We start from the raw sequence: 23,435 nt of genomic DNA, 5'->3' as shown, positions 1-23,435 counted from the left end.
ACAAAAATTGTAAAATCCTGTGGAATTTCTTTTGCAAATAAAAATATACTAGCAATTTTCTATTAATGGTTTATTCAAGTGGGCAAAATATAATGTACAGAAAGATTGCCCGTATACACTGAAAAGTAAGCAACCGACAGCCTGTATAAAAGGGGGGCTGTGATTGGCTGTTACTTACGCGAGATTTGAACGGGACTTACATAGGCGTCGGATCAGATGTAGGTAGGGCGGAATTATAAAAAAATAAAATCTCAAAATCAAAGTAAAATAATAAAATAAAAGGGCATTAATAACAAATATAATAAAAAATAAAATTAAAATAAGTTTATAGTCAAAATAATTAAAGCCCGTACACTACATCAGATTTTAATCAGATTGCACACATACATCATACTTGACATTATACATATGCACATCAATTTGTTTCACGATCTAATTCAAGATGGCTGAATGGCAGCCATTTTTGTACTGAAAAATCATCAAAATTAAGCATTTCTCGGCTGTTTACAGATGGATTTTGTTCAACTCGGTATATACATTGGACATTATAGGAGCTTGATGCACATCATTTTGTTTTTCAGATGAGATTCAAAATGGCCAATTGGCGGCCATTTTGCTTTAATGAATGTGGTTCTAGTGCCATATCTCTGACTTGCTTTGACTGATTATGTTCAAATTTTAAATATTCATTATACATCATGTCATAGATGGACGGATATATTGGTTCAACGATCCTATTAAAAATGGCCAAATGGTGGCCATTTTTGTGCTAAAAAATCATCAAATATCAAGCATTTATGGATGGATTTTGTTCAAACTTAGTACATGCGTTAGACTTTATGGATTCCTAATGCATGCTATTTTATTTTTCAGATTGGATTAAAAATGGCTGACTGGTGGCCATTTTGTTTTAATGAATGGGCTTCTAGAGCCATATCTCTGACATGCTTTGACTGATCAATTATCTTCAAATTTTATATATTCATTATACATCATCTTATAGATATATACATGTATTCAAAATAGCTGATTTTGTTTTAATTAATGCTGTTCCAGAGCAATATCTCTCAATGTGGACAAGTACTTGTTTGACGATCAGATACAAATGTCAATCATTTTAATGTTAAACAATCATCATAATCATATTCCTGACATGGTTATATTCCAGCTATATTACAATAAACAAAACTATATATCTTAAATTCGATAACGAAAGGGGACTGTGCCATGCATGGCTTGTTGTTTTTGAAATGATTGAAAGCTGTTTCAATTTAAAATACAAAATGCTATATGGTTTACTTAATAGACCTTCCTAGAAGTCATTGTACCATTGGTGTAGCTGTAATGAAACACTCTATTTTCCTTATAGGACTTAGCAATGGGAACTGATGTAGATGGAGAAAAGATACGTGATCAGATGAGAAATATTGTCCCTATATTGCTGGATTCTAACGTCACAGCATATGATAAGATTAGAATTATTTTACTCTACATTATCGGCAAGAATGGTAAGTATAGTTTCCACTTTTAATGGCCATTTATACAAGACTCTTTATTGTTACTTTAAGAAGGTTTAAGTCAAATTTAAGACTATATATTCTTTTTAGCTCCGCTGTTGACTTAGTCAAGCGGAGCTTATCATATGAGTGATTGTCCGTCGTCGTCCGTGTCAATGTTTTACTTTTTCGACTTCTTCTTGAAAACTACACGCCTGAATGCTCTGATACTTGGTATATATGTACCTTGGGTAGACTTCTCTTAGATTTGTTTATTCTCTAATTTTGAAGATTATTTTTGTAATTTTTGGTAAAAAGTGATATTTTCAACTTCTTTTTGAAAACCGCAAGTCCAATTGCTTTGATACTATATATATAGGTACTACAGGTAGACCTCTCTCAGATTTGTTCATTTCATGATAATATCTTCAATTCTCTAATTTTAATGAATATGTTTGTCTTTTTTGGTAAAAGGTGATATTTTCTACTTCTTGTTAAAAAACACAAGTCCAAGTGCTTTGATGTCATACATATAGGTACATCAGATAGACCTCTTTGAGATTTGTTCATTTCTAATGATATATCTGCAGAGCTATCTCAGCCATGAGGCTGCTTGTTTATTTTCTTAGCCTCTGTTTCACAAGCACTGCAACAAATAAATAAATATTCTGTTTGGTTCAGGTATCAGTGAAGAAAACCTGGCAAAGTTAATTCAGCATGCCCAGATACCAGATCAAGAGAAGTGTATCATTCCCAATATGACACATTTAGGAGTACAGATTATACAGGATGTAAGTAGAAGCACTGAACTATTCAGTGCTTAAACACTGTTGTTATACAGCTTTCAAATCTATTGTGTGTATGTGGTAAGTATATAGGAACTGAAATGAATTCAAACAAACATAAACATTACTAGTCATTGGGTGTAGATGAAAATCTTAAGCTAGATTCATATAAAGTGTTTAAGCCTGTCTTGTCTTATGAAATACAAACAATTATGGTTCATTTGTGATTTCTCTTGTGTGGTAGAGCATCAGTGGCAATTGAATTAGTTCAAAGAGTGATAGGGAGTCAGAATTTTGTTATAACATCATTATTTATGCAATATAAGATGAATTTTAATTGTGCCCAATTTATTTTTAAATTTTTTTATTTTATTTTAAAAAATTCCTTTTTTTACTCATCAACTGCCAATGAAAATGTTATCAACTAACGAGTACTGACAATATGTGACAATACTGCGGAGTCTGACAATATGTGACAACACTGCGGAGTCAGACAATATGTGACAATACTGCGGAGTCTGACAATATCTGACAATAATGCGGAGTCTGACAATATGTGACAATACTGCGGAGTCTGACAATATGTGACAATACTGCAGAGTCTGACAATATGTGACAATACTGCAGAGTCTGACAATATGTGACAATACTGCAGAGTTTGACAATATGTGACAATACTGCGGAGTCTGACAATATGTGACAATACTGCGGAGTCTGACAATATGTGACAATACTGCGGAGTCTGACAATATGTGACAATACTGCAGAGTCTGACAATATGTGACAATACTGTAGAGTCTGACAATATGTGACAATACTGCGGAGTCTGACAATATGTGACAATACTGCGGAGTCTGACAATATGTGACAATACTGCGGAGTCTGACAATATGTGACAATACTGCAGTCTGACAATATGTGACAATACTGCGGAGTCTTACAATATGTGACAATACTGCGGAGTCTTACAATATGTGACAATACTGCGGAGTCTGACAATATGTGACAATACTGTGGAGTCTGACAATATGTGACAATACTGCGGAGTCTGACAATATCTGACAATACTGCGGAGTCTGACAATATGTGACAATACTGCGGAGTCTGACAATATGTGACAATACTGCGGAGTCTGACAATATCTGACAATAATGCGGAGTCTGACAATATGTGACAATACTGCGGAGTCTGACAATATGTGACAATACTGCAGAGTCTGACAATATGTGACAATACTGCAGAGTCTGACAATATCTGACAATAATGCGGAGTCTGACAATATCTGACAATACTGCGGAGTCTGACAATATGTGACAATACTGCAGAGTCTGACAATATGTGACAATACTGCGGAGTCTTACAATATGTGACAATACTGCGGAGTCTGACAATATGTGACAATACTGCGGAGTAATGACAATATGTGACAATACTGCGGAGTAATGACAATATGTGACAATACTGCGGAGTCTGACAATATGTGACAATACTGCGGAGTCTGACAATATGTGACAATACTGCGGAGTCTGACAATATGTGACAATACTGCGGAGTCTTACAATATGTGACAATACTGCGGAGTCTGACAATATGTGACAATACTGCAGAGTAATGACAATATGTGACAATACTGCGGAGTCTGACAATATGTGACAATACTGCAGAGTAATGACAATATGTGACAATACTGCAGAGTAATGACAATATGTGACAATACTGCAGAGTAATGACAATATGTGACAATACTGCAGAGTAATGACAATATGTGACAATACTGCAGAGTAATGACAATATGTGACAATACTGCAGAGTAATGACAATATGTGACAATACTGCAGAGTAATGACAATATGTGACAATACTGCAGAGTAATGACAATATGTGACAATACTGCAGAGTAATGACAAAGTTTGTATATAACGGTATGCTTTATTATATAGACAGACTATTTCAACCTAAATAACATTGTATCCCTATTATGTTTTTGTATTATTATTTTGTACTGAAGGCCAGGCCATAGTACCTGAAATAAACACATATAAGATAAGATAAGATAAGATAAGATAAGATAGATAACTAACTGTCGTTATCTCTCATAAATCTTTTCACTTGATCTTAAAACCATTATTTTGATTCAGAAATGAAATGTATTATCAAATTATTATTAATTTACAGAGTGGTAAACGTAAGCATAAACAATTGGAAAGAAAAGAAAGAATCACTGAGCATACCTACCAGATGTCCAGGTGGTGTCCTGTTATTAAAGATATAATGGAGGTAAATATGTCTGTTTCTAGCTGTGACACTGTATTGTAATAACAGCAAATTAAATGTCATTTAAAAAATTTGGTATAAGCTACAATGCATGGGCTACAATCAGTATGCCACAAAAGACTTCACTAACTTATATATTATACATTTGTTTCACAGGATGCAATCACAGAAAAGTTGGATACGAAAATATTTCCTTATTTGTCAGGAAGAGCTGCAGGACCAACATATACATCATCCGCAGCAAGAAGGTATGTTTTTGTTCCTAGATGTATCAAATTGATATCATGTCTATCTACACATGCCTAGTATTCTATTTTCTCCATACTTCATTTTTAATCTATCTGTATATCTATTCAGTCTATACCAATTCAATCTACATATCTAATCTACCCTGATATCTATTCAGTTTCTACATGTCTAATCTACCCTGATATCTATTAAGTCTCTACATGTCTAATCTACTGATATCTATTCAGTCTCTACATGTCTAATCTACCCTGATATCTATTCAGTCTCTACATGTCTAATCTACCCTGATATCTATTCAGTCTCTACATGTCTAATCTACCCTGATATCTAATCAGTCTCTACATGTCTAATCAACCCCGATATCTATTCAGTCTCTACATGTCTAATCTACTGATATCTATTCAGTCTCGACATGTCTAATCTACCCTGATATCTATTCAGTCTCTACATGTCTAATCTACCCCGATATCTATTCAGTCTCTACATATCTAATCTACCGATATCTATTCAGTCTCTACATGACTAATCTACCCTGATATCTCTTCAGTCTCTACATGTCTAACCAACCCTGATATCTATTCAGTCTCTACATGTCTAATCTACCCTGATATCTATTCAGTCACTACATGTCTGAACAACCCTGATATCTATTCAGTCTCTACATGTCTAATCTACTGATACATATTCAGTCTCTACATGTCTAATCTACTGATATCTATTCAGTCTCTACATGTCTAATCTACCCTGATATCTATTCAGTCTCTACATGTCTAATCTACCCTGATATCTATTCAGTCTCTACATGTCTAATCTACCCTGATATCTATTCAGTCTCTACATGTCTAATCTACTGATATCTATTCAGTCTCTACATGTCTAATCTACCCTGATATCTATTCAGTCATGTCTAATCTACCCTGATATCTATTCAGTCACTACATGTCTGAACAACCCTGATATCTATTCAGTCTCTACATGTCTAATCTACTGATATCTATTCAGTCTCTACATGTCTAATCTACCCTGATATCTATTCAGTCTCTACATGTCTAATCTACCCTGATATCTATTCAGTCTCTACATGTCTAATCTACCCTGATATCTATTCAGTCTCTACATGTCTAATCTACCCTGATATCTATTCAGTCTCTACATGTCTAATCTACCCTGATATCTATTCAGTCTCTACATGTCTAATCTACTGATATCTATTCAGTCTCTACATGTCTAATCTACCCTGATATCTATTCAGTCTCTACATGTCTAATCTACTGATATCTATTCAGTCTCTACATGTCTAATCTAGCCTGATATCTATTCAGTCTCTACATGTCTAATCTACCCTGATATCTATTCAGTCTCTACATGTCTAATCTACTGATATCTATTCAGTCTCTGCATGTCTAATCAACCCCGATATCTATTCAGTCTCTACATATCTAATCTACTGATATCTATTCAGTCTCTACATGTCTAATCTACTGATATCTATTCAGTCTCTACATGTCTAATCTACTGATATCTATTCAGTCTTTACATATCTAATCTACTGATATCTTTTCAGTCTCTACATGTCTAATCTACCCTGATATCTATTCAGTCTCTACATGTCTAATCAACCCCGATATCTATTCAGTCTCTACATATCTAATCTACTGATATCTATTCAGTCTCTACATGTCTAATCAACCCCGATATCTATTCAGTCTCTACATATCTAATCTACCCTGATATCTATTCAGTCTACATGTCTAATCTACCCTGATATCTATTCAGTCTCTACATGTCTAATCTACCCTGATATCTATTCAGTCTCTACATGTCTAATCAACCCTGATATCTATTCAGTCTCTACATGTCTAATCTACCCTGATATCTATTCAGTCTCTACATGTCTAATCTACCCTGATATCTATTCAGTCTCTACATGTCTAATCTACCCTGATATCTATTCAGTCTCTACATGTCTAATCTACCCTGATATCTATTCAGTCTCTACATGTCTAATCTACCCTGATATCTATTCAGTCTCTACATGTCTAATCTACTGATATCTATTCAGTCTCTACATGTCTAATCTACCCTGATATCTATTCAGTCTCTACATGTCTAATCTACTGATATCTATTCAGTCTCTATATGTCTAATCTAGCCTGATATCTATTCAGTCTCTACATGTCTAATCTACCCTGATATCTATTCAGTCTCTACATGTCTAATCTACTGATATCTATTCAGTCTCTGCATGTCTAATCAACCCCGATATCTATTCAGTCTCTACATATCTAATCTACTGATATCTATTCAGTCTCTACATGTCTAATCTACTGATATCTATTCAGTCTCTACATGTCTAATCTACTGATATCTATTCAGTCTTTACATATCTAATCTACTGATATCTTTTCAGTCTCTACATGTCTAATCTACCCTGATATCTATTCAGTCTCTACATGTCTAATCAACCCCGATATCTATTCAGTCTCTACATATCTAATCTACTGATATCTATTCAGTCTCTACATGTCTAATCAACCCCGATATCTATTCAGTCTCTACATATCTAATCTACCCTGATATCTATTCAGTCTACATGTCTAATCTACCCTGATATCTATTCAGTCTCTACATGTCTAATCTACCCTGATATCTATTCAGTCTCTACATGTCTAATCTACCCTGATATCTATTCAGTCTCTACATATCTAATCTACTGATATCTATTCAGTCTCTACATGTATAATCTACTGATATCTATTCAGTCTCTACATGTCTAATCTACTGATATCTATTCAGTCTTTACATATCTAATCTACTGATATCTTTTCAGTCTCTACATGTCTAATCAACCCTGATATCTATTCAGTCTCTACATGTCTAATCTACTGATATCTTTTCAGTCTCTACATGTCTAATCAACCCTGATATCTATTCAGTCTCTACATGTCTAATCTACTGATATCTATTCAGTCTCTACATGTCTAATCTACTGATATCTATTCAGTCTCTACATGTCTAATCAACCCTGATACTGGGCTCTCTCTGGAATTTGCTAGGTAATAGTAAATTTACTAATCAAGAAAAAAAAGTATTAGTAAACTTTGTCTGGAAACTGCGGAGCATTTTCCCGCGACCGAGCACAACGGGGAAGAGAGAAGGAGAGGGAGGTGTCCCCTCTGTCGTCCGCCGAAAACAAGAACAGCATGCTGAAAATGGTGCTTGCTGGTGCAACCTGAGCTCTAATTTTGTGTGTAATTTCATGACATCAAATTAGGCAGTCTGCTCCACAAAATGTACCATTTATGATGGTACAACAAAACATCACAACAAAATATAAAATGTAGACACCAGAACCTTTATTTGAATAACTCAGTATTAATTAAACATATTCATGATAAGCTCACATTGTTAACAGTGGGGAAAATAGTCATCATTCAAAAGTTCACTATGTTCACTGCCAAGAACATAAGTCTGTGAATAAATTTTCACGGGAAATTTCTCAGAAAAAAACTCTATGCCAATCAATATTATTATGAAGTAATCTCCCGTGCTCATCGTGCAAACCTGCATGTTGACGTTTATGACGACACAAAATGACTATTTATTTTCATCGAAATTTCTGAATTAAAGTGAAAAAGTAACTAAAGTAACTTTCGGTCTTGTAACTCGATCTCAATGCTAAGAATGCCCGGTAAGAATGTTACACAAATTATAATATTTTTCGATCGATTCGCTAACATTGTCTCACCTTCCATTAGCTGTGGAATCATAGCCCTATGTTGCCGACCGCATTATTTACGTGACAGAGACTGGCCGGCCCATGTTCGACATACAACAACAAAAATAAAAACAAGACGTCCGAATGAAATTGGTAGGGCAAAATTAGATTGTATGTCGCACCAAAGAGCTACGGAACCGCAGCTAACCTTCCATTATTTCTGAAATTGTGCTGCAGTACGATCAACTTTCAGTTTCTTGGTGCTGTCAGGGTTAGGACACCCATTTGTTTCTGGTTCTGAACACGATTTAGCGGTTTCTCCATCTCGTCGTGAAAAATAGTCGTCGAGCAGTTGTCTGCTCCTTTTTGACGTAGTCTCCATTTTCAATAAATAAATAAATCACGTGTTTGATAAGGGCGACATGAAACCGTTCCATACTCAGAGTAATGTCGCGGGGTATCTTGAAACACATGTCGACTAAACTACGCATGTGCGATGACACCAAAATAACTTTAGAGTGGAAAAATACATTCAGTGGCAGTTCCGTGTTGCTCGCGATCACCATGTAACAATTGTTGCAATCTTAGAAGTAACGGGACGTTGTTTAACTTTAAAATGGCAATCACTCAAACCGTAACACGCGTGATGATCACAGTCGAGTCTTGACAATTAAATGAGCGCGATTTGCGAGGGTATTTTGTACAAAATGTGTTCGTAAATCCTACTAATAGATATTTATTTTGTTCGTAAATTTTGTCAAAATTTCGTAATTTACGACATTTGCGAGCGACAGCGAGAGCACAGTGATATATATTCAGTCTCTACATGTCTAATCAACCGATATCTATTCAGTCTCTACATGTCTAATCTACCCTGATATATATTCAGTCTCTACATGTCTAATCTACCCTGATATCTATTCAGTCTCTACATGTCTAATCAACCCCGATATCTATTCAGTCTCTACATATCTAATCTACTGATATCTATTCAGTCTCTACATATCTAATCTACCCTGATATCTATTCAGTCTACATGTCTAATCTACCCTGATATCTATTCAGTCTCTACATGTCTAATCTACCCTGATATCTATTCAGTCTCTACATGTCTAATCTACCCTGATATCTATTCAGTCTCTACATGTCTAATCTACTGATATCTATTCAGTCTCTACATGTCTAATCAACCGATATCTATTCAGTCTCTACATATCTAATCTACTGATTCTATTCAGTCTCTACATGTCTAATCTACCCTGATATCTCTTCAGTCTCTGCATGTCTAATCTACCCTGATATCTATTCAGTCTCTACATATCTAATCTACTGATATCTATTCAGTGTCTATATGACTAATCTACCCTGATATCTCTTCAGTCTCTACATGTCTAATCTACCCTGATATCTATTCAGTCACTACATGTCTGAACAACCCTGATATCTATTCAGTCTCTACATGTCTAATCTACCCTGATATCTATTCAGTCTCTACATGTCTAATCTACCCTGATATCTATTCAGTCTCTACATGTCTAATCTACTGATATCTATTCAGTCTCTACATGTCTAATCAACCATGATATCTATTCAGTCTCTACATGTCTAATCAACCCCGATATCTATTCAGTCACTACATGTCTAATCAACCATGATATCTATTCAGTCTCTACATGTCTAATCTACCCTGATATCTATTCAGTCACTACATGTCTGAACAACCCTGATATCTATTCAGTCTCTACATGTCTAATCTACCCTGATATCTATTCAGTCTCTACATGTCTAATCTACCCTGATATCTATTCAGTCTCTACATGTCTAATCTACTGATATCTATTCAGTCTCTACATGTCTAATCAACCATGATATCTATTCAGTCTCTACATGTCTAATCAACCCCGACATCTATTCAGTCACTACATGTCTAATCAACCATGATATCTATTCAGTCTCTACATGTCTAATCTACCCTGATATCTATTCAGTCTCTACATGTCTAATCAACCATGATATCTATTCAGTCTCTACATGTCTAATCAACCCTGATATCTATTCAGTCTCTACATGTCTAATCAACCATGATATCTATTCAGTCTCTACATGTCTAATCAACCCTGATATCTATTCAGTCTCTATATGACTAATCTACCCTGATATCTCTTTAGTCTCTACATGTCTAATCTACCCTGATATCTATTCAGTCACTACATGTCTGAACAACCCTGATATCTATTCAGTCTCTACATGTCTGAACAACCCTGATATCTATTCAGTCTCTACATGTCTAATCAACCCTGATATCTATTCAGTCTCTACATGTCTAATCAACCCTGATATCTCTTCAGTCTCTACATGTCTAATCAACCCTGATATCTATTCAGTCTCTAGATGTCTAATCTACTGATATCTATTCAGTCTCAGTGTTTTAAAAAGAAAAACAAAACAGTACTAAAAAAGAAAAAAATGGTTTGATAATGATTGCTGGTTGCTTCGCGTAGAATTAAAAAATATTTCAAAATTACTGCAGAAACATCCACTAGACCCGATTATTCGTGGTAGATACTTCAAAACAAAAAAGCAATTCAAAAATTTAGTCAGGAAAAAGAAACATGCCCTAAAACAGTTAAAACTGAATGAGCTTGAAAAATCAAAAAGTGATACATCTAAATTTTGGAAAATACTGAATGATTTAAACAATGACAGTATAACACATTCAGATAATGAACCTATTTCACCTGGGAAACTGGTTAATTTACTTTAAAAAACTGTTAAATAAAAACAACACTGTTCACTCTAATATGAAAACACATCTAGAAACTTTAGAGAAAAATGTGGACGCAGTCAATACAGAATCTTTGAATGGTCCTATTCAAAAAAATGAAATTAAAAAAGCAATTAGCCAATTAAAAAATAATAAGTCATCAGCAGAAGACAAAATCAGTAATGAGGTTTTTAAATGTGGTGGTTATTACCTGTCAGACGCACTACAAAAACTTTTTAACATAGTGTTCATGTCTGGCAAATTCCCCGATTCTTGGAATACTAGTCTTATTGTACCCTTGCACAAATCTGGATCAAAATTGAATCCTTCTAATTACAGGGGAATAGCAATTTCAAGTTGTTTAGGTAAATTATTTAATAGTATTTTAAACACAAGACTAGTTTCATATCTAGAAAAAAATAATATCCTCTCTAATAAACAATTTGGATTCAGGAAAGACTGTCGGACAACAGACAATCTGTTTATCCTGAAAACTATTATTAATAAATACCTCCATCAGGACAAGGAGATCATCCATCAGGCAAATGATAAAAATAAATCTAAAACATCAAATAAAATTTATGCCTGCTTTGTAGACCTCAAAAAAGCCTTTGATAGTGTTTGGCATGAAGGTCTTTTTTATAAATTGTTGAAAAATGGTGTAAACGGTAATATGTACAAAATTATAAAAGATATGTATGGTGATGTGAAACCTGATGTGACCTGCCTGATATTTTTGATAATGATCATTGTGACCCTACACTGTTACACAACACACCCATTAATTGCCTTCTTTATGCAGATGATATTGTGATTCTTTCAAAATCCAAAAGGGGATTACAAAACTGTTTGGATAAACTATCAGCCTACACATCAAAATGGCAGTTGTCTGTCAACACAGATAAAACAAAAATAATTATATTCAATAAGTGTAACAGACTCCTTAACAAGGAAATATTCTTTTATGAAGGAAAAGAAATCAATATAGTTAAAGATTTCAATTATCTTGGCTTAACTATGAGTCCAAATGGTAAATTTAAAGATGCCATGAAAAACCTAAAAAGAAAAGGAATAAAAGCCTTATTCTCATTAAAGACCAAAATTGGATCTGGTAATCTGGACATGTCCATACTACTGTCACTATTTGATAAACTTATCAGACCAGTTATTGTGTATGGGAGTGACATTTGGGGAGAAGAAAGCTCTACAAAATCAATTGTAGAGGATGTCCAGCTTACATACTATTGGTACATTCTTGGTATCTCAAAAAATACAACAATCATGGCAATATATAGTGAATTGGGAAAATTACCTCTTGACTCTTTTATTAAGAAACAAATGATAAAATATGCCAATCGTATTGCAAATTCCACAAATACTCTACTTCAAGAAGCATACTATGTCAATAAAATTATTGAAAGTAAATGGTTTAAAAAACTTGATCTGATATTAAAAAATATTAACCATTCTTATCTTTTAAATGAAACAAATATTATCTCATTATCAAAATTAAAAACAATTGATGAGAAATTAAAAGAAGAGTTTAAGTGGAAAAATGAAATAAATAATGACAATAGGAAAAAATCAAATTCTAAAAATAAACTAAGAACCTACAAACTTTTTAAAACCAAAATAGAACAAGAAAACTACTTAACAATTATGAAAAACAGTGAACTTCGCAAATCCTTAACAAAATTTAGACTTGGCAACCACTGTCTGAAAATTGAAACAGGCCGGCATACAGGATTGGATTTTAAAGACAGAGTCTGCAATATGTGCGACAATGACCATGTTGAAGATGAACAACATTTTGTCACAAATTGTCCTCATTACAATGAAATAAGATTAAAACTTTACATTGTAGCTAATAAACGTATACCAAATTTTGACAAATTTAGTAATGAAAATATTTCATATCATTACTAAGTGACGAGAAAATGTCTATTCTTTTAGCGCAATATTTAAAAAACTGTTTTAATACAAGACAGCAGCACCTACATAAACTAAGCCAGTAATACATTCCTTGTATTCAAATTATTATCTTTTTTTTTTTTAATGCCTTTTTGTTCCCTTATTTTTTATGTGGTTATTTTTCTTTTACTAATATCTGATTTGTAACCCTTTTCATCCCCTCCGGGGATGTTGTGTGTTAATAAATAAATTAAATTAAAAAAATAAAAGTATACTATATGACTAATCTACTGATATCTATTCAGTCTCTACATGTCTAATCTACCCTGATATCTAATCAGTCTCTACATGTCTAATCAACTGATATCTAATCAGTCTCTACATATCTAATCTACCCTGATATCTATTCAGTCTCTACATGTCTAATCAACCCCGATATCTATTCAGACTCTACATATCTAATCAACTGATATCTATTCAGTCTCTAGATGTCTAATCTACTGATATCTATTCAGTCTCTACATATCTAATCTACCCTGATATCTATTCAGTCTCTACATGTCTAATCTACTGATATTTATTCACTCTCTACATGTCTAATCTACTGATATCTATTCAGTCTCTATATATCTAATCTACTGATATCTATTCAGTCTCTACATGTCTAATCTACTGATATTTATTCAGTCTCTACATGTCTAATCTACTGATATCTATTCAGTCTCTACATGTCTAATCTACTGATATTTATTCAGTCTCTACATGTCTAATCTACTGATATCTATTCAGTCTCTACATGTTTAATCTACTGATATCTATTCAGTCTCTACATGTCTAATCTACTGATATCTATTCAGTCTCTACATGTCTAATCTACTGATATCTATTCAGTCTCTACATGTCTAATCTACTGATATCTATTCAGTCTCTACATGTCTAATCTACCCTGATATCTATTCAGTCTCTATATGTCTAATCTACTGATATCTATTCAGTCTCTACATATCTAATCTACTGATATCTATTCAGTCTCTATATGTCTAATCTACTGATATCTATTCAGTCTCTACATGTCTAATCAACCCCGATATCTATTCAGACTCTACATATCTAATCAACTGATATCTATTCAGTCTCTAGATGTCTAATCTACTGATATCTATTCAGTCTCTACATATCTAATCTACCCTGATATCTATTCAGTCTCTACATGTCTAATCTACTGATATTTATTCACTCTCTACATGTCTAATCTACTGATATCTATTCAGTCTCTATATATCTAATCTACTGATATCTATTCAGTCTCTACATGTCTAATCTACTGATATTTATTCAGTCTCTACATGTCTAATCTACTGATATCTATTCAGTCTCTATATATCTAATCTACTGATATCTATTCAGTCTCTACATGTCTAATCTACTGATATTTATTCAGTCTCTACATGTCTAATCTACTGATATCTATTCAGTCTCTACATGTCTAATCTACTGATATTTATTCAGTCTCTACATGTCTAATCTACTGATATCTATTCAGTCTCTACATGTTTAATCTACTGATATCTATTCAGTCTCTACATGTCTAATCTACTGATATCTATTCAGTCTCTACATGTCTAATCTACTGATATCTATTCAGTCTCTACATGTCTAATCTACTGATATCTATTCAGTCTCTACATGTCTAATCTACCCTGATATCTATTCAGTCTCTATATGTCTAATCTACTGATATCTATTCAGTCTCTACATATCTAATCTACTGATATCTATTCAGTCTCTATATGTCTAATCTACTGATATCTATTCAGTCTCTACATGTCTAATCAACCCCGATATCTATTCAGACTCTACATATCTAATCAACTGATATCTATTCAGTCTCTAGATGTCTAATCTACTGATATCTATTCAGTCTCTACATATCTAATCTACCCTGATATCTATTCAGTCTCTACATGTCTAATCTACTGATATTTATTCACTCTCTACATGTCTAATCTACTGATATCTATTCAGTCTCTATATATCTAATCTACTGATATCTATTCAGTCTCTACATGTCTAATCTACTGATATTTATTCAGTCTCTACATGTCTAATCTACTGATATCTATTCAGTCTCTACATGTCTAATCTACTGATATTTATTCAGTCTCTACATGTCTAATCTACTGATATCTATTCAGTCTCTACATGTCTAATCTACCCTGATATCTATTCAGTCTCTATATGTCTAATCTACTGATATCTATTCAGTCTCTACATGACTAATCTACTGATATCTATTCAGTCTCTACATGTCTAATCTACCCTGATATCTATTCAGTCTCTATATGTCTAATCTACTGATATCTATTCAGTCTCTACATATCTAATCTACTGATATCTATTCAGTCTCTATATGTCTAATCTACTGATATCTATTCAGTCTCTATATGTCTAATCTACTGATATCTATTCAGTCTCTACATGTCTAATCTACTGATATTTATTCAGTCTCTACATATCTAATCTACTGATATCTATCTAGTCTCTACATGACTAATCTACTGATATCTATTCAGTCTCTACATGTCTAATCTACCCTGATATCTATTCAGTCTCTACATGTCTAATCTACTGATATCTATTCAGTCTCTACATGTCTAATCTACTGATATCTATTCAGTCTCTACATGTCTAATCTACTGATATCTCTTCAGTCTCTACATGTCTAATCTACCCTGATATCTAATCAGTCTCTACATGTCTAATCAACTGATATCTATTCAGTCTCTACATGTCTAATCTACTGATATCTATTCAGTCTCTACATGTCTGATCAACCCTGATATCTATTCAGTCTCTACATGTCTAATCTACTGATATCTATTCAGTCTCTACATGTCTAATCTACTGATATCTATTCAGTCTCTACATGTCTGATCAACCCTGATATCTATTCAATCTCTACATGTCTAATCAACCCTGATATCTATTCAGTCTCTACATGTCTAATCTACTGATATCTATTCAGTCTCTACATGTCTAATCTACTGATATCTATTCAGTCTCTACATGTCTAATCTACCCTGATATCTATTCAGTCTCTACATGTCTAATCTACCCTGATATCTATTCAGTCTCTACATGTCTGATCAACCCTGATATCTATTCAGTCTCTACATGTCTAATCAACCCTGATATCTATTCAGTCTCTACATGTCTAATCTACTGATATCTATTCAGTCTCTACATGTCTAATCTACTGATATCTATTCAGTCTCTACATGTCTAATCTACTGATATCTATTCAGTCTCTACATGTCTAATCAACCCTGATATCTATTCAGTCTCTACATGTCTATTCTACTGATATCTATTCAGTCTCTATATGACTAATCTACTGATATCTATTCAGTCTCTACATGTCCAATCTACCCTGATATCTATTCAGTCTCTACATGTCTAATCTACCCTGATATCTATTCAGCCTCTACATGACTAATCTACTGATATCTATTCAGTCTCTACATATCTAATCTACCCTGATATCTATTCAGTCTCTACATATCTAATCTACTGATATCTATTCAGTCTCTACATATCTAATCTACCCTGATATCTATTCAGTCTCCATATGACTAATCTACTGATATCTATTCAGTCTCTACATGTCTAATCTACCCTGATATCTATTCAGTCTCTAAATGTCTAATCTACTGATATCTATTCAGTCTCTACATATCTAATCTACTGATATCTATTCAGTCTCTACATGTCTAATCTACCCTGATATCTATTCAGTCTCTACATGTCTAATCTACTGATATCTATTCAGTCTCTACATGACTAATCTACTGATATCTATTCAGTCTCTACATGTCTAATCTACCCTGATATCTATTCAGTCTCTACATGTCTAATCTACCCTGATATCTATACAGTCTCTAAATGTCTAATCTACCCTGATATATACATGTACATGTATTCAGTGTAACGTATAATCTTAATGTTTTCAGTGCAAGATATGGTCAGTGGCACAATAGAGGGCACCAGGAACACAAGAGTGGGCCTCGTTTGATTGTTTTCATCATTGGAGGTGTGGCATTCTCTGAAATGAGAGCTGCATATGAAGTTACAAATGAACAGAAAGCACAGAAGAAGTGGGAAGTGGTAGTTGGTACGTACATCATGCCCTTTGTGTGTTATGGGAATGCCATGAATAAATATATTTTTTTATTGAAACAAAAAAAAAATTAAAGTGCAAGCTGCACTTGTGGGTTCAATTGAAAGCATGTTTGCAAGAAGGGAAAATTAGAATACTTCATATTGCCAGGCACCTGCTTCTGCAGTTCATTATGTATTTTAGAAAATCTTTGGCAATTTTTTGGGGACAAATTCTTCAAAGTCAAGCAATTCTTCCATTCCATATCATGTATGGGTTGATTTAATAATACACTAGACAGTATGGGATCTTGATGATTCAAAATGTCCCACGAAGTCACAAAGACTATTTAATCAAAATGTCCCACCAACTCACAAGGACTATTTAATTACTTGAATGTTGAAATTAGAATAGTTAGTTGTGACAGGTATTCATTCATAAATCAATTCACAACACAATTAACATTGTAGAAGAATATGAACCGGGTATCGAAATGGTTCTATGCAGTTAAGTTTGTGTGGACTTTTATTGTGCAATAGCTTTGTTGATGTGTATATTTTGTAATTCTAATGTAAGTTGTATGTTTTTTTTGTAGGATCAACACACATAATGACACCTGAGGGATTCCTCAGTGATCTACGAGATATCAGTAACAGCTGAATACCTTCTCAATAATACTGCTTGACGTGAAACCGTCTGGTTGATTTCAAAACCCAAATTATCTATAGCATATATACTTAATATTTTATTCATTCTCAAATTTGCTCATTTTTTTTCTTTTTGTCAAGTGTATATTGTGTATATTTGAATTGTAACTATTTGATACAGTAGTAATCTATTCCATATGTAGTCAGCATGTCTCATCTTATTTTCTAATAGTTTATCTACTACTTTTAGTTAAAACAGAACAGTGCAATAATTTATCTCCTTAATTGTGGAATAATTGTAATGATTATTACATCATTTCATCATGATTAGGATAAATGTCATGCTATTCACCATATTCATGCTAATAATTCCATTCTATATATATAACTGATATAGAAAGTTGCATACACTGAAGTCCAATAAATATGTTGTATACTACAAGCCAATGAACACCTATGTTTTCAGTGTATCATATGTAGCCACTAGAGGGGAGTCTTCTAAATTAAGCAACCGCGTTTCCTATTCTTTCATGTATTACATTTAAAAATTTAAATAATGTAAATTACTATGCTAAATTAACATACTTTTTAAGTAGTATGTGACTTGTGTTGTAAAAATATTTTCAGGAATTTGTAGTTGTACTTTTAGAAAGCTGTGATAACCATTGTGTTTCATGCATATTTAAAGGTTCTTATTTTATTATACATTCATATTATTCTAGCTTTGTTTAACTTTATTGATGTTTATAGACTTGTTTTTTCTTTTTCTATCTATGTTAAGTGTTTTTATTACAGTGTGGGTAATTCAGTGAGGTGAATTGATCTCTGATTTGAACCTGTCAGTGAGGTGAATTGATCCCTGATTTGAGCCTGTCAGTGAGGTTAATTGATCTCTGATTCAAACATTTCAGTGAGGTGAATTGATCCCTGATTTGAACCTGTCAGTGAGGTGAATTGATCCCTGATTGAAACATTTCAGTGAGGTGAATTGATCCCTGATTGAAACATTTCAGTGAGGTGAATTGATCCCTGATTTGAACCTGTCAGTGAGGTGAATTGATCCCTGATTTGAACCTGTCAGTGAGGTGAATTGATCCAGATTCAAACATGTCAGTGAGATGAATTGATCCCTGATTCAAACATTTCAGTGAGGTGAATTGATCCCTGATTTAAACCTGTCAGTGAGGTGAATTGACCTCCGATTTAAACATGTCAGTGAGGTGAATTGACTCCCGATTTGAACATGTCAGTGAGGTGAATTGATCCCCGATTTGAACATGTCAGTGAGGTGAATTGACCTCGGATTTGAACCTGTCAGTGAGGTGAATTGATCCCTGATTCAATCATTTCAGTGAGGTGAATTGATCCCCGATTTGAACATGTCAGTGAGGTGAATTGACCTCGGATTTGAACCTGTCAGTGAGGTGAATTGATCCCTGATTCAATCATTTCAGTGAGGTGAATTGATCCCCGATTTGAACATGTCAGTGAGGTGAATTGACCTCCGATTAAAACATGTCAGTGAGGTGAATTGATCCCTGATTCAAACCTGTCAGTGAGGTGAATTGACCCTCAATTCGAACCTGTCAGTGAGGTGAATTGATCCCTGATTCAAACATTTCAGTGAGGTTAATTGATCCCCGATTTGAACATGTCAGTGAGGTGAATTGATCCCTGATTCAAACATTTCAGTGAGGTGAATTGATCCCTGATTCGAACATGTCAGTGAGGTGAATTGATCCCTGATTCAAACATTTCAGTGAGGTGAATTGATCCCTGATTCGAACCTGTCAGTGAGGTTAATTGATCCCCGATTTGAACCTGTCAGTGAGGTAAATTGATCCCCGATTTGAACATGTCAGTGAGGTGAATTGATCCCTGATTCGAACATGTCAGTGAGGTGAATTGATCCCTGATTCGAACATGTCAGTGAGGTGAATTGATCCCTGATTCAAACATTTCAGTGAGGTGAATTGATCCCTGATTCGAACCTGTCAGTGAGGTTAATTGATCCCCGATTTGAACATGTCAGTGAGGTGAATTGACCCCCGATTTGAACATGTCAGTGAGGTGAATTGATCCCTGATTCAAACATTTCAGTGAGGTGAATTGATCCCTGATTCGAACATGTCAGTGAGGTGAATTGATCCCTGATTCGAACATGTCAGTGAGGTGAATTGATCCCTGATTCGAACATGTCAGTGAGGTGAATTGATCCCTGATTCAAACATTTCAGTGAGGTGAATTGATCCCTGATTCGAACCTGTCAGTGAGGTTAATTGATCCCCGATTTGAACATGTCAGTGAGGTGAATTGCCCCCCGATTCCATGTCCTTGGTGTATGAATTACACCTTAATTGAATATATCATTGATGTGAATTGATTTTGTTTTGAATGTATTATTGTTGTGATTTGATCCTGATTTGAATATATCATTGAAGTGAGTTGGCTCTGATTTGAATGACAGATAATAATTTGTCTCAGTTTGTACTAATTAAATTGTTGAATTGATGTGAACTTTCGTTATTCAATTGAAAGCTGCCATTTTTTTTTTCTTTGTGAAAAGCAATGAATCTGATTTCTGAATATAACTTGTCAAGAAACACTTCAGTATTATGTGTCAGTAATATAATATTTGCAGTGAATTTCTTTTTGTCAAAGTCAGCAATAATGTAGCAGTTGTATGTTGAAGTTTCCTGGCTGTGTTGAGTAGGTGGTAACTAAACTTGCAACTTGTGACCTTTAACGATATTCCAACATGCAATGTAACAGTACTCTAATTTGATTGGTTCCTCTTCAACAGAGTGCACCAATGTCTTGAATTGCCCAATTTCCCCGGAAGTTGATGATACAGCGTTTTGCATGTGCACACGTACTGGATATGGGGTGCAATGTAAAATTGCCGATATGATATTGATGCACCAATCAATGTGACAAATTTTACCAAATTTCAGCAGACTGACATATTTGTATTTGATGCCATGACAAAGGTTTGGGTCTTCCTTGCACCCAGTCTCTCTCCTAGGAGATGACTGGTCTATGTAATAGGGACCCACCTTCTAGCATTAGAAGCCATGGTGCCAAATTGATTAACTGTTCATTGACATCACATGACCTGAAATCTTTGATGCAATTGGCTCAGCTCATGCATGTTAGACCTGGATTCAACTGTCGTTGATATGTATAAATATTTATAAGACTAAAGACATTTAGGTTGTCGTAGTAACAGTTTACAAATTTCAGTTTTTTCATCTTTTTATTGCAAATTATATGTACTTAAACATATGCTATTTATGGAAATACTACAGTTATGTAATTAGTCAATGGATAGCATGTATTAGGGCAAACAAGTGATATTTTCCATTCTTGGTGCAATATTTAATATTTGTAGAGTTGATCAAGTGAACAATCATTCTGATCATTCTATTTATAGATGTACTTGTCACATGTACTTCTGAACAGCAAGCACACTATTCATGTACTAAGGCCACTCGCATTTCTGAAGGGATTCATTGCAAACAGAATTGTTCCATCCAGTGTTGAGTTGTGTTTCCCCATGCTATTGCAAGTGATTTGATGTGCAGACTGAAAGACCTGGTACCTTTATAACTGTCTATCAAATTTAAAACTTTGCACTTGACTGAGTTTTTAATTTGATTGTGTCAAAGTGTTGTGATGATTGTATAGAGATGGCCAGTTATTTATGTGTATATTGATGGTTATAAATAAAAATGTAGTTACACAGTTAACAGTCTTGTAGCACTTTCTGTTTACAAGTGTTCGTCCAATCTCAGACAAACACAATAACTTTGCAATAAAAATCCAATTTTTCTCAGAGTGGAAAATCTTCAAAGTTCAAATCATTGGAATATATTATTTAAAATACACAAAAGTTTTTTCAGTTGGTTTGGTTATTGTTTGATTTCAAATGAAGGTAATGGGGATATTCGAAGGGTCGCACTTTCAGGTGGAGTCGCCATATTCATATTATAATTACAAAGGCATAACTTTGGATAACAATTTTCACAACCCAAAATCATGTCAGACAACTTCCATAAAGACTTTTGTGTTAATAATTTTACGTAGACATAACATGAAAATATAGAAGATTTCAAGAAATAGTTTTATGTTAATCTAACAATTTTTCAAGTGCTATGATTCAAGAGGTTCATTTTATATTTAGATTGTACAACATTGTCATCGAGAAAAACAAACTGAGAACATATCGGCTAATCAAATCAGATTTAAACCTTGAGCCATATTTAGTCAAGATAAACAACTTTGAACTGCGTAGTGTGCTTACCAAATTTCGTCTTAGTAACCATAGTCTCGAAATTGAAATGGGTCGTCCTAAAAAAAATCTCCCTAAACAATGACATGTGTAACAAAGGTCTAATTGAGGATGGAATGCAACAAATACATTGTGTATAATGATCCCAGCATTTGAAAACAATCCTACAGAAAAAAAAATCATGGAATTGTTACAGAATAAAAATATACCAGTAGCACAGTTTGTAAAAAAGCTTTGAAGTCAGGAAGCAGGATCTTACTTGACATTTTAATGTCTGCTTTTTTTTCTGTTATGATAAATTTCCCCTTTTTGACTCCTGTGTGCGAAGCACAAAAAGGGAGTCTTTGCAGTTAGTGTGTCTGTGTGTGTGTGTGTGTATGACTGGTCCCCTGATATCTCAAGTACCATATATCAATTTTTGATGAAACTTGGTGCATATATGCTCTGGGCCAATGTGCAGATTTGATTAGGTTTTGGTAAAAATCCATGCATATTAATTACCTAATTTGCATGAGAATTAGCTGATTTTTAGCTGTTTCATGATTGTTCCACTGATATCTAAAGAACCACTCATTGGATTTTAATGAAACTTGGCACATAGATGCTCTGAATTAATGCGCAGATTTGATTAGTTTTGGATAAAAATCTGTGCAATATTAATTACCTAATTTGCATAATAATCAATTTTTGGTTTTCCACTGATATCTCAAGTACTAATCATCACATTTCAATAAAACTTGGTAGGCTGCACAGACCTGATAGTTTTTAGTGTAATATCAGTACATATTAATTACCTAATTTGCATAATTAATTAATTTTCAGCTTTTGATATTTCAAGTAGTAATCATTACATTTCAATGAAACTTGGTACATAGTTACTTAAAGATTGTGCAGAGACCTGATTAGTTTTTGGGTAAATATTTGTGCATATTGATCACCATATTAGCATAATTAGTTAATTTTCAGCTTTTTGCCTGATAACTCAAGTACTGATCATCATATTTCAATGAGACTTGCTACATAGATCCTCTAGGACTATGCAGAGACTGGTTAGTTTTAGGGTAAATAATTGTGGATATTAATTACCTAATTCGCATAATTAGTTAATTTTTTCCATGAATGTTCCACTGATATATAAAGAACC

The 23,435-nt window shown here is 33.8% G+C and overlaps 1 protein-coding gene across 2 annotated transcripts in view; it reads left to right on the top strand.

The window, feature by feature from the left end:
* The window catches only part of LOC102807501 (syntaxin-binding protein 1-like), a 71,223-nt gene extending 49,474 nt beyond the window's left edge, over positions 1-21,749 (top strand). The window contains exons 12-17 of one of the 2 annotated variants that reach the window (XM_085492210.1): positions 1,370-1,508; positions 2,178-2,287; positions 4,457-4,558; positions 4,712-4,803; positions 17,208-17,368; positions 17,949-21,749. In XM_085492210.1, the coding sequence (XP_085348336.1) occupies positions 1,370-1,508; positions 2,178-2,287; positions 4,457-4,558; positions 4,712-4,803; positions 17,208-17,368; positions 17,949-18,013 (669 nt within the window). In that variant the 3' untranslated portion in view covers positions 18,014-21,749. Of the gene's footprint in view, positions 1-1,369; positions 1,509-2,177; positions 2,288-4,456; positions 4,559-4,711; positions 4,804-17,207; positions 17,450-17,948 lie in introns of those variants that run through there. The other variant, XM_085492209.1, reaches the window with a different exon arrangement.
* The last annotated feature ends 1,686 nt before the right edge of the window (positions 21,750-23,435 follow it).

This window comes from Saccoglossus kowalevskii, chromosome 17, assembly GCF_978046115.1.
Source record: "Saccoglossus kowalevskii chromosome 17, keSacKowa6.1, whole genome shotgun sequence".
In the NCBI taxonomy this organism is placed as follows: Eukaryota; Metazoa; Hemichordata; class Enteropneusta; family Harrimaniidae; genus Saccoglossus; species Saccoglossus kowalevskii.
This window is presented reverse-complemented; position numbering and strand designations above follow the sequence as displayed.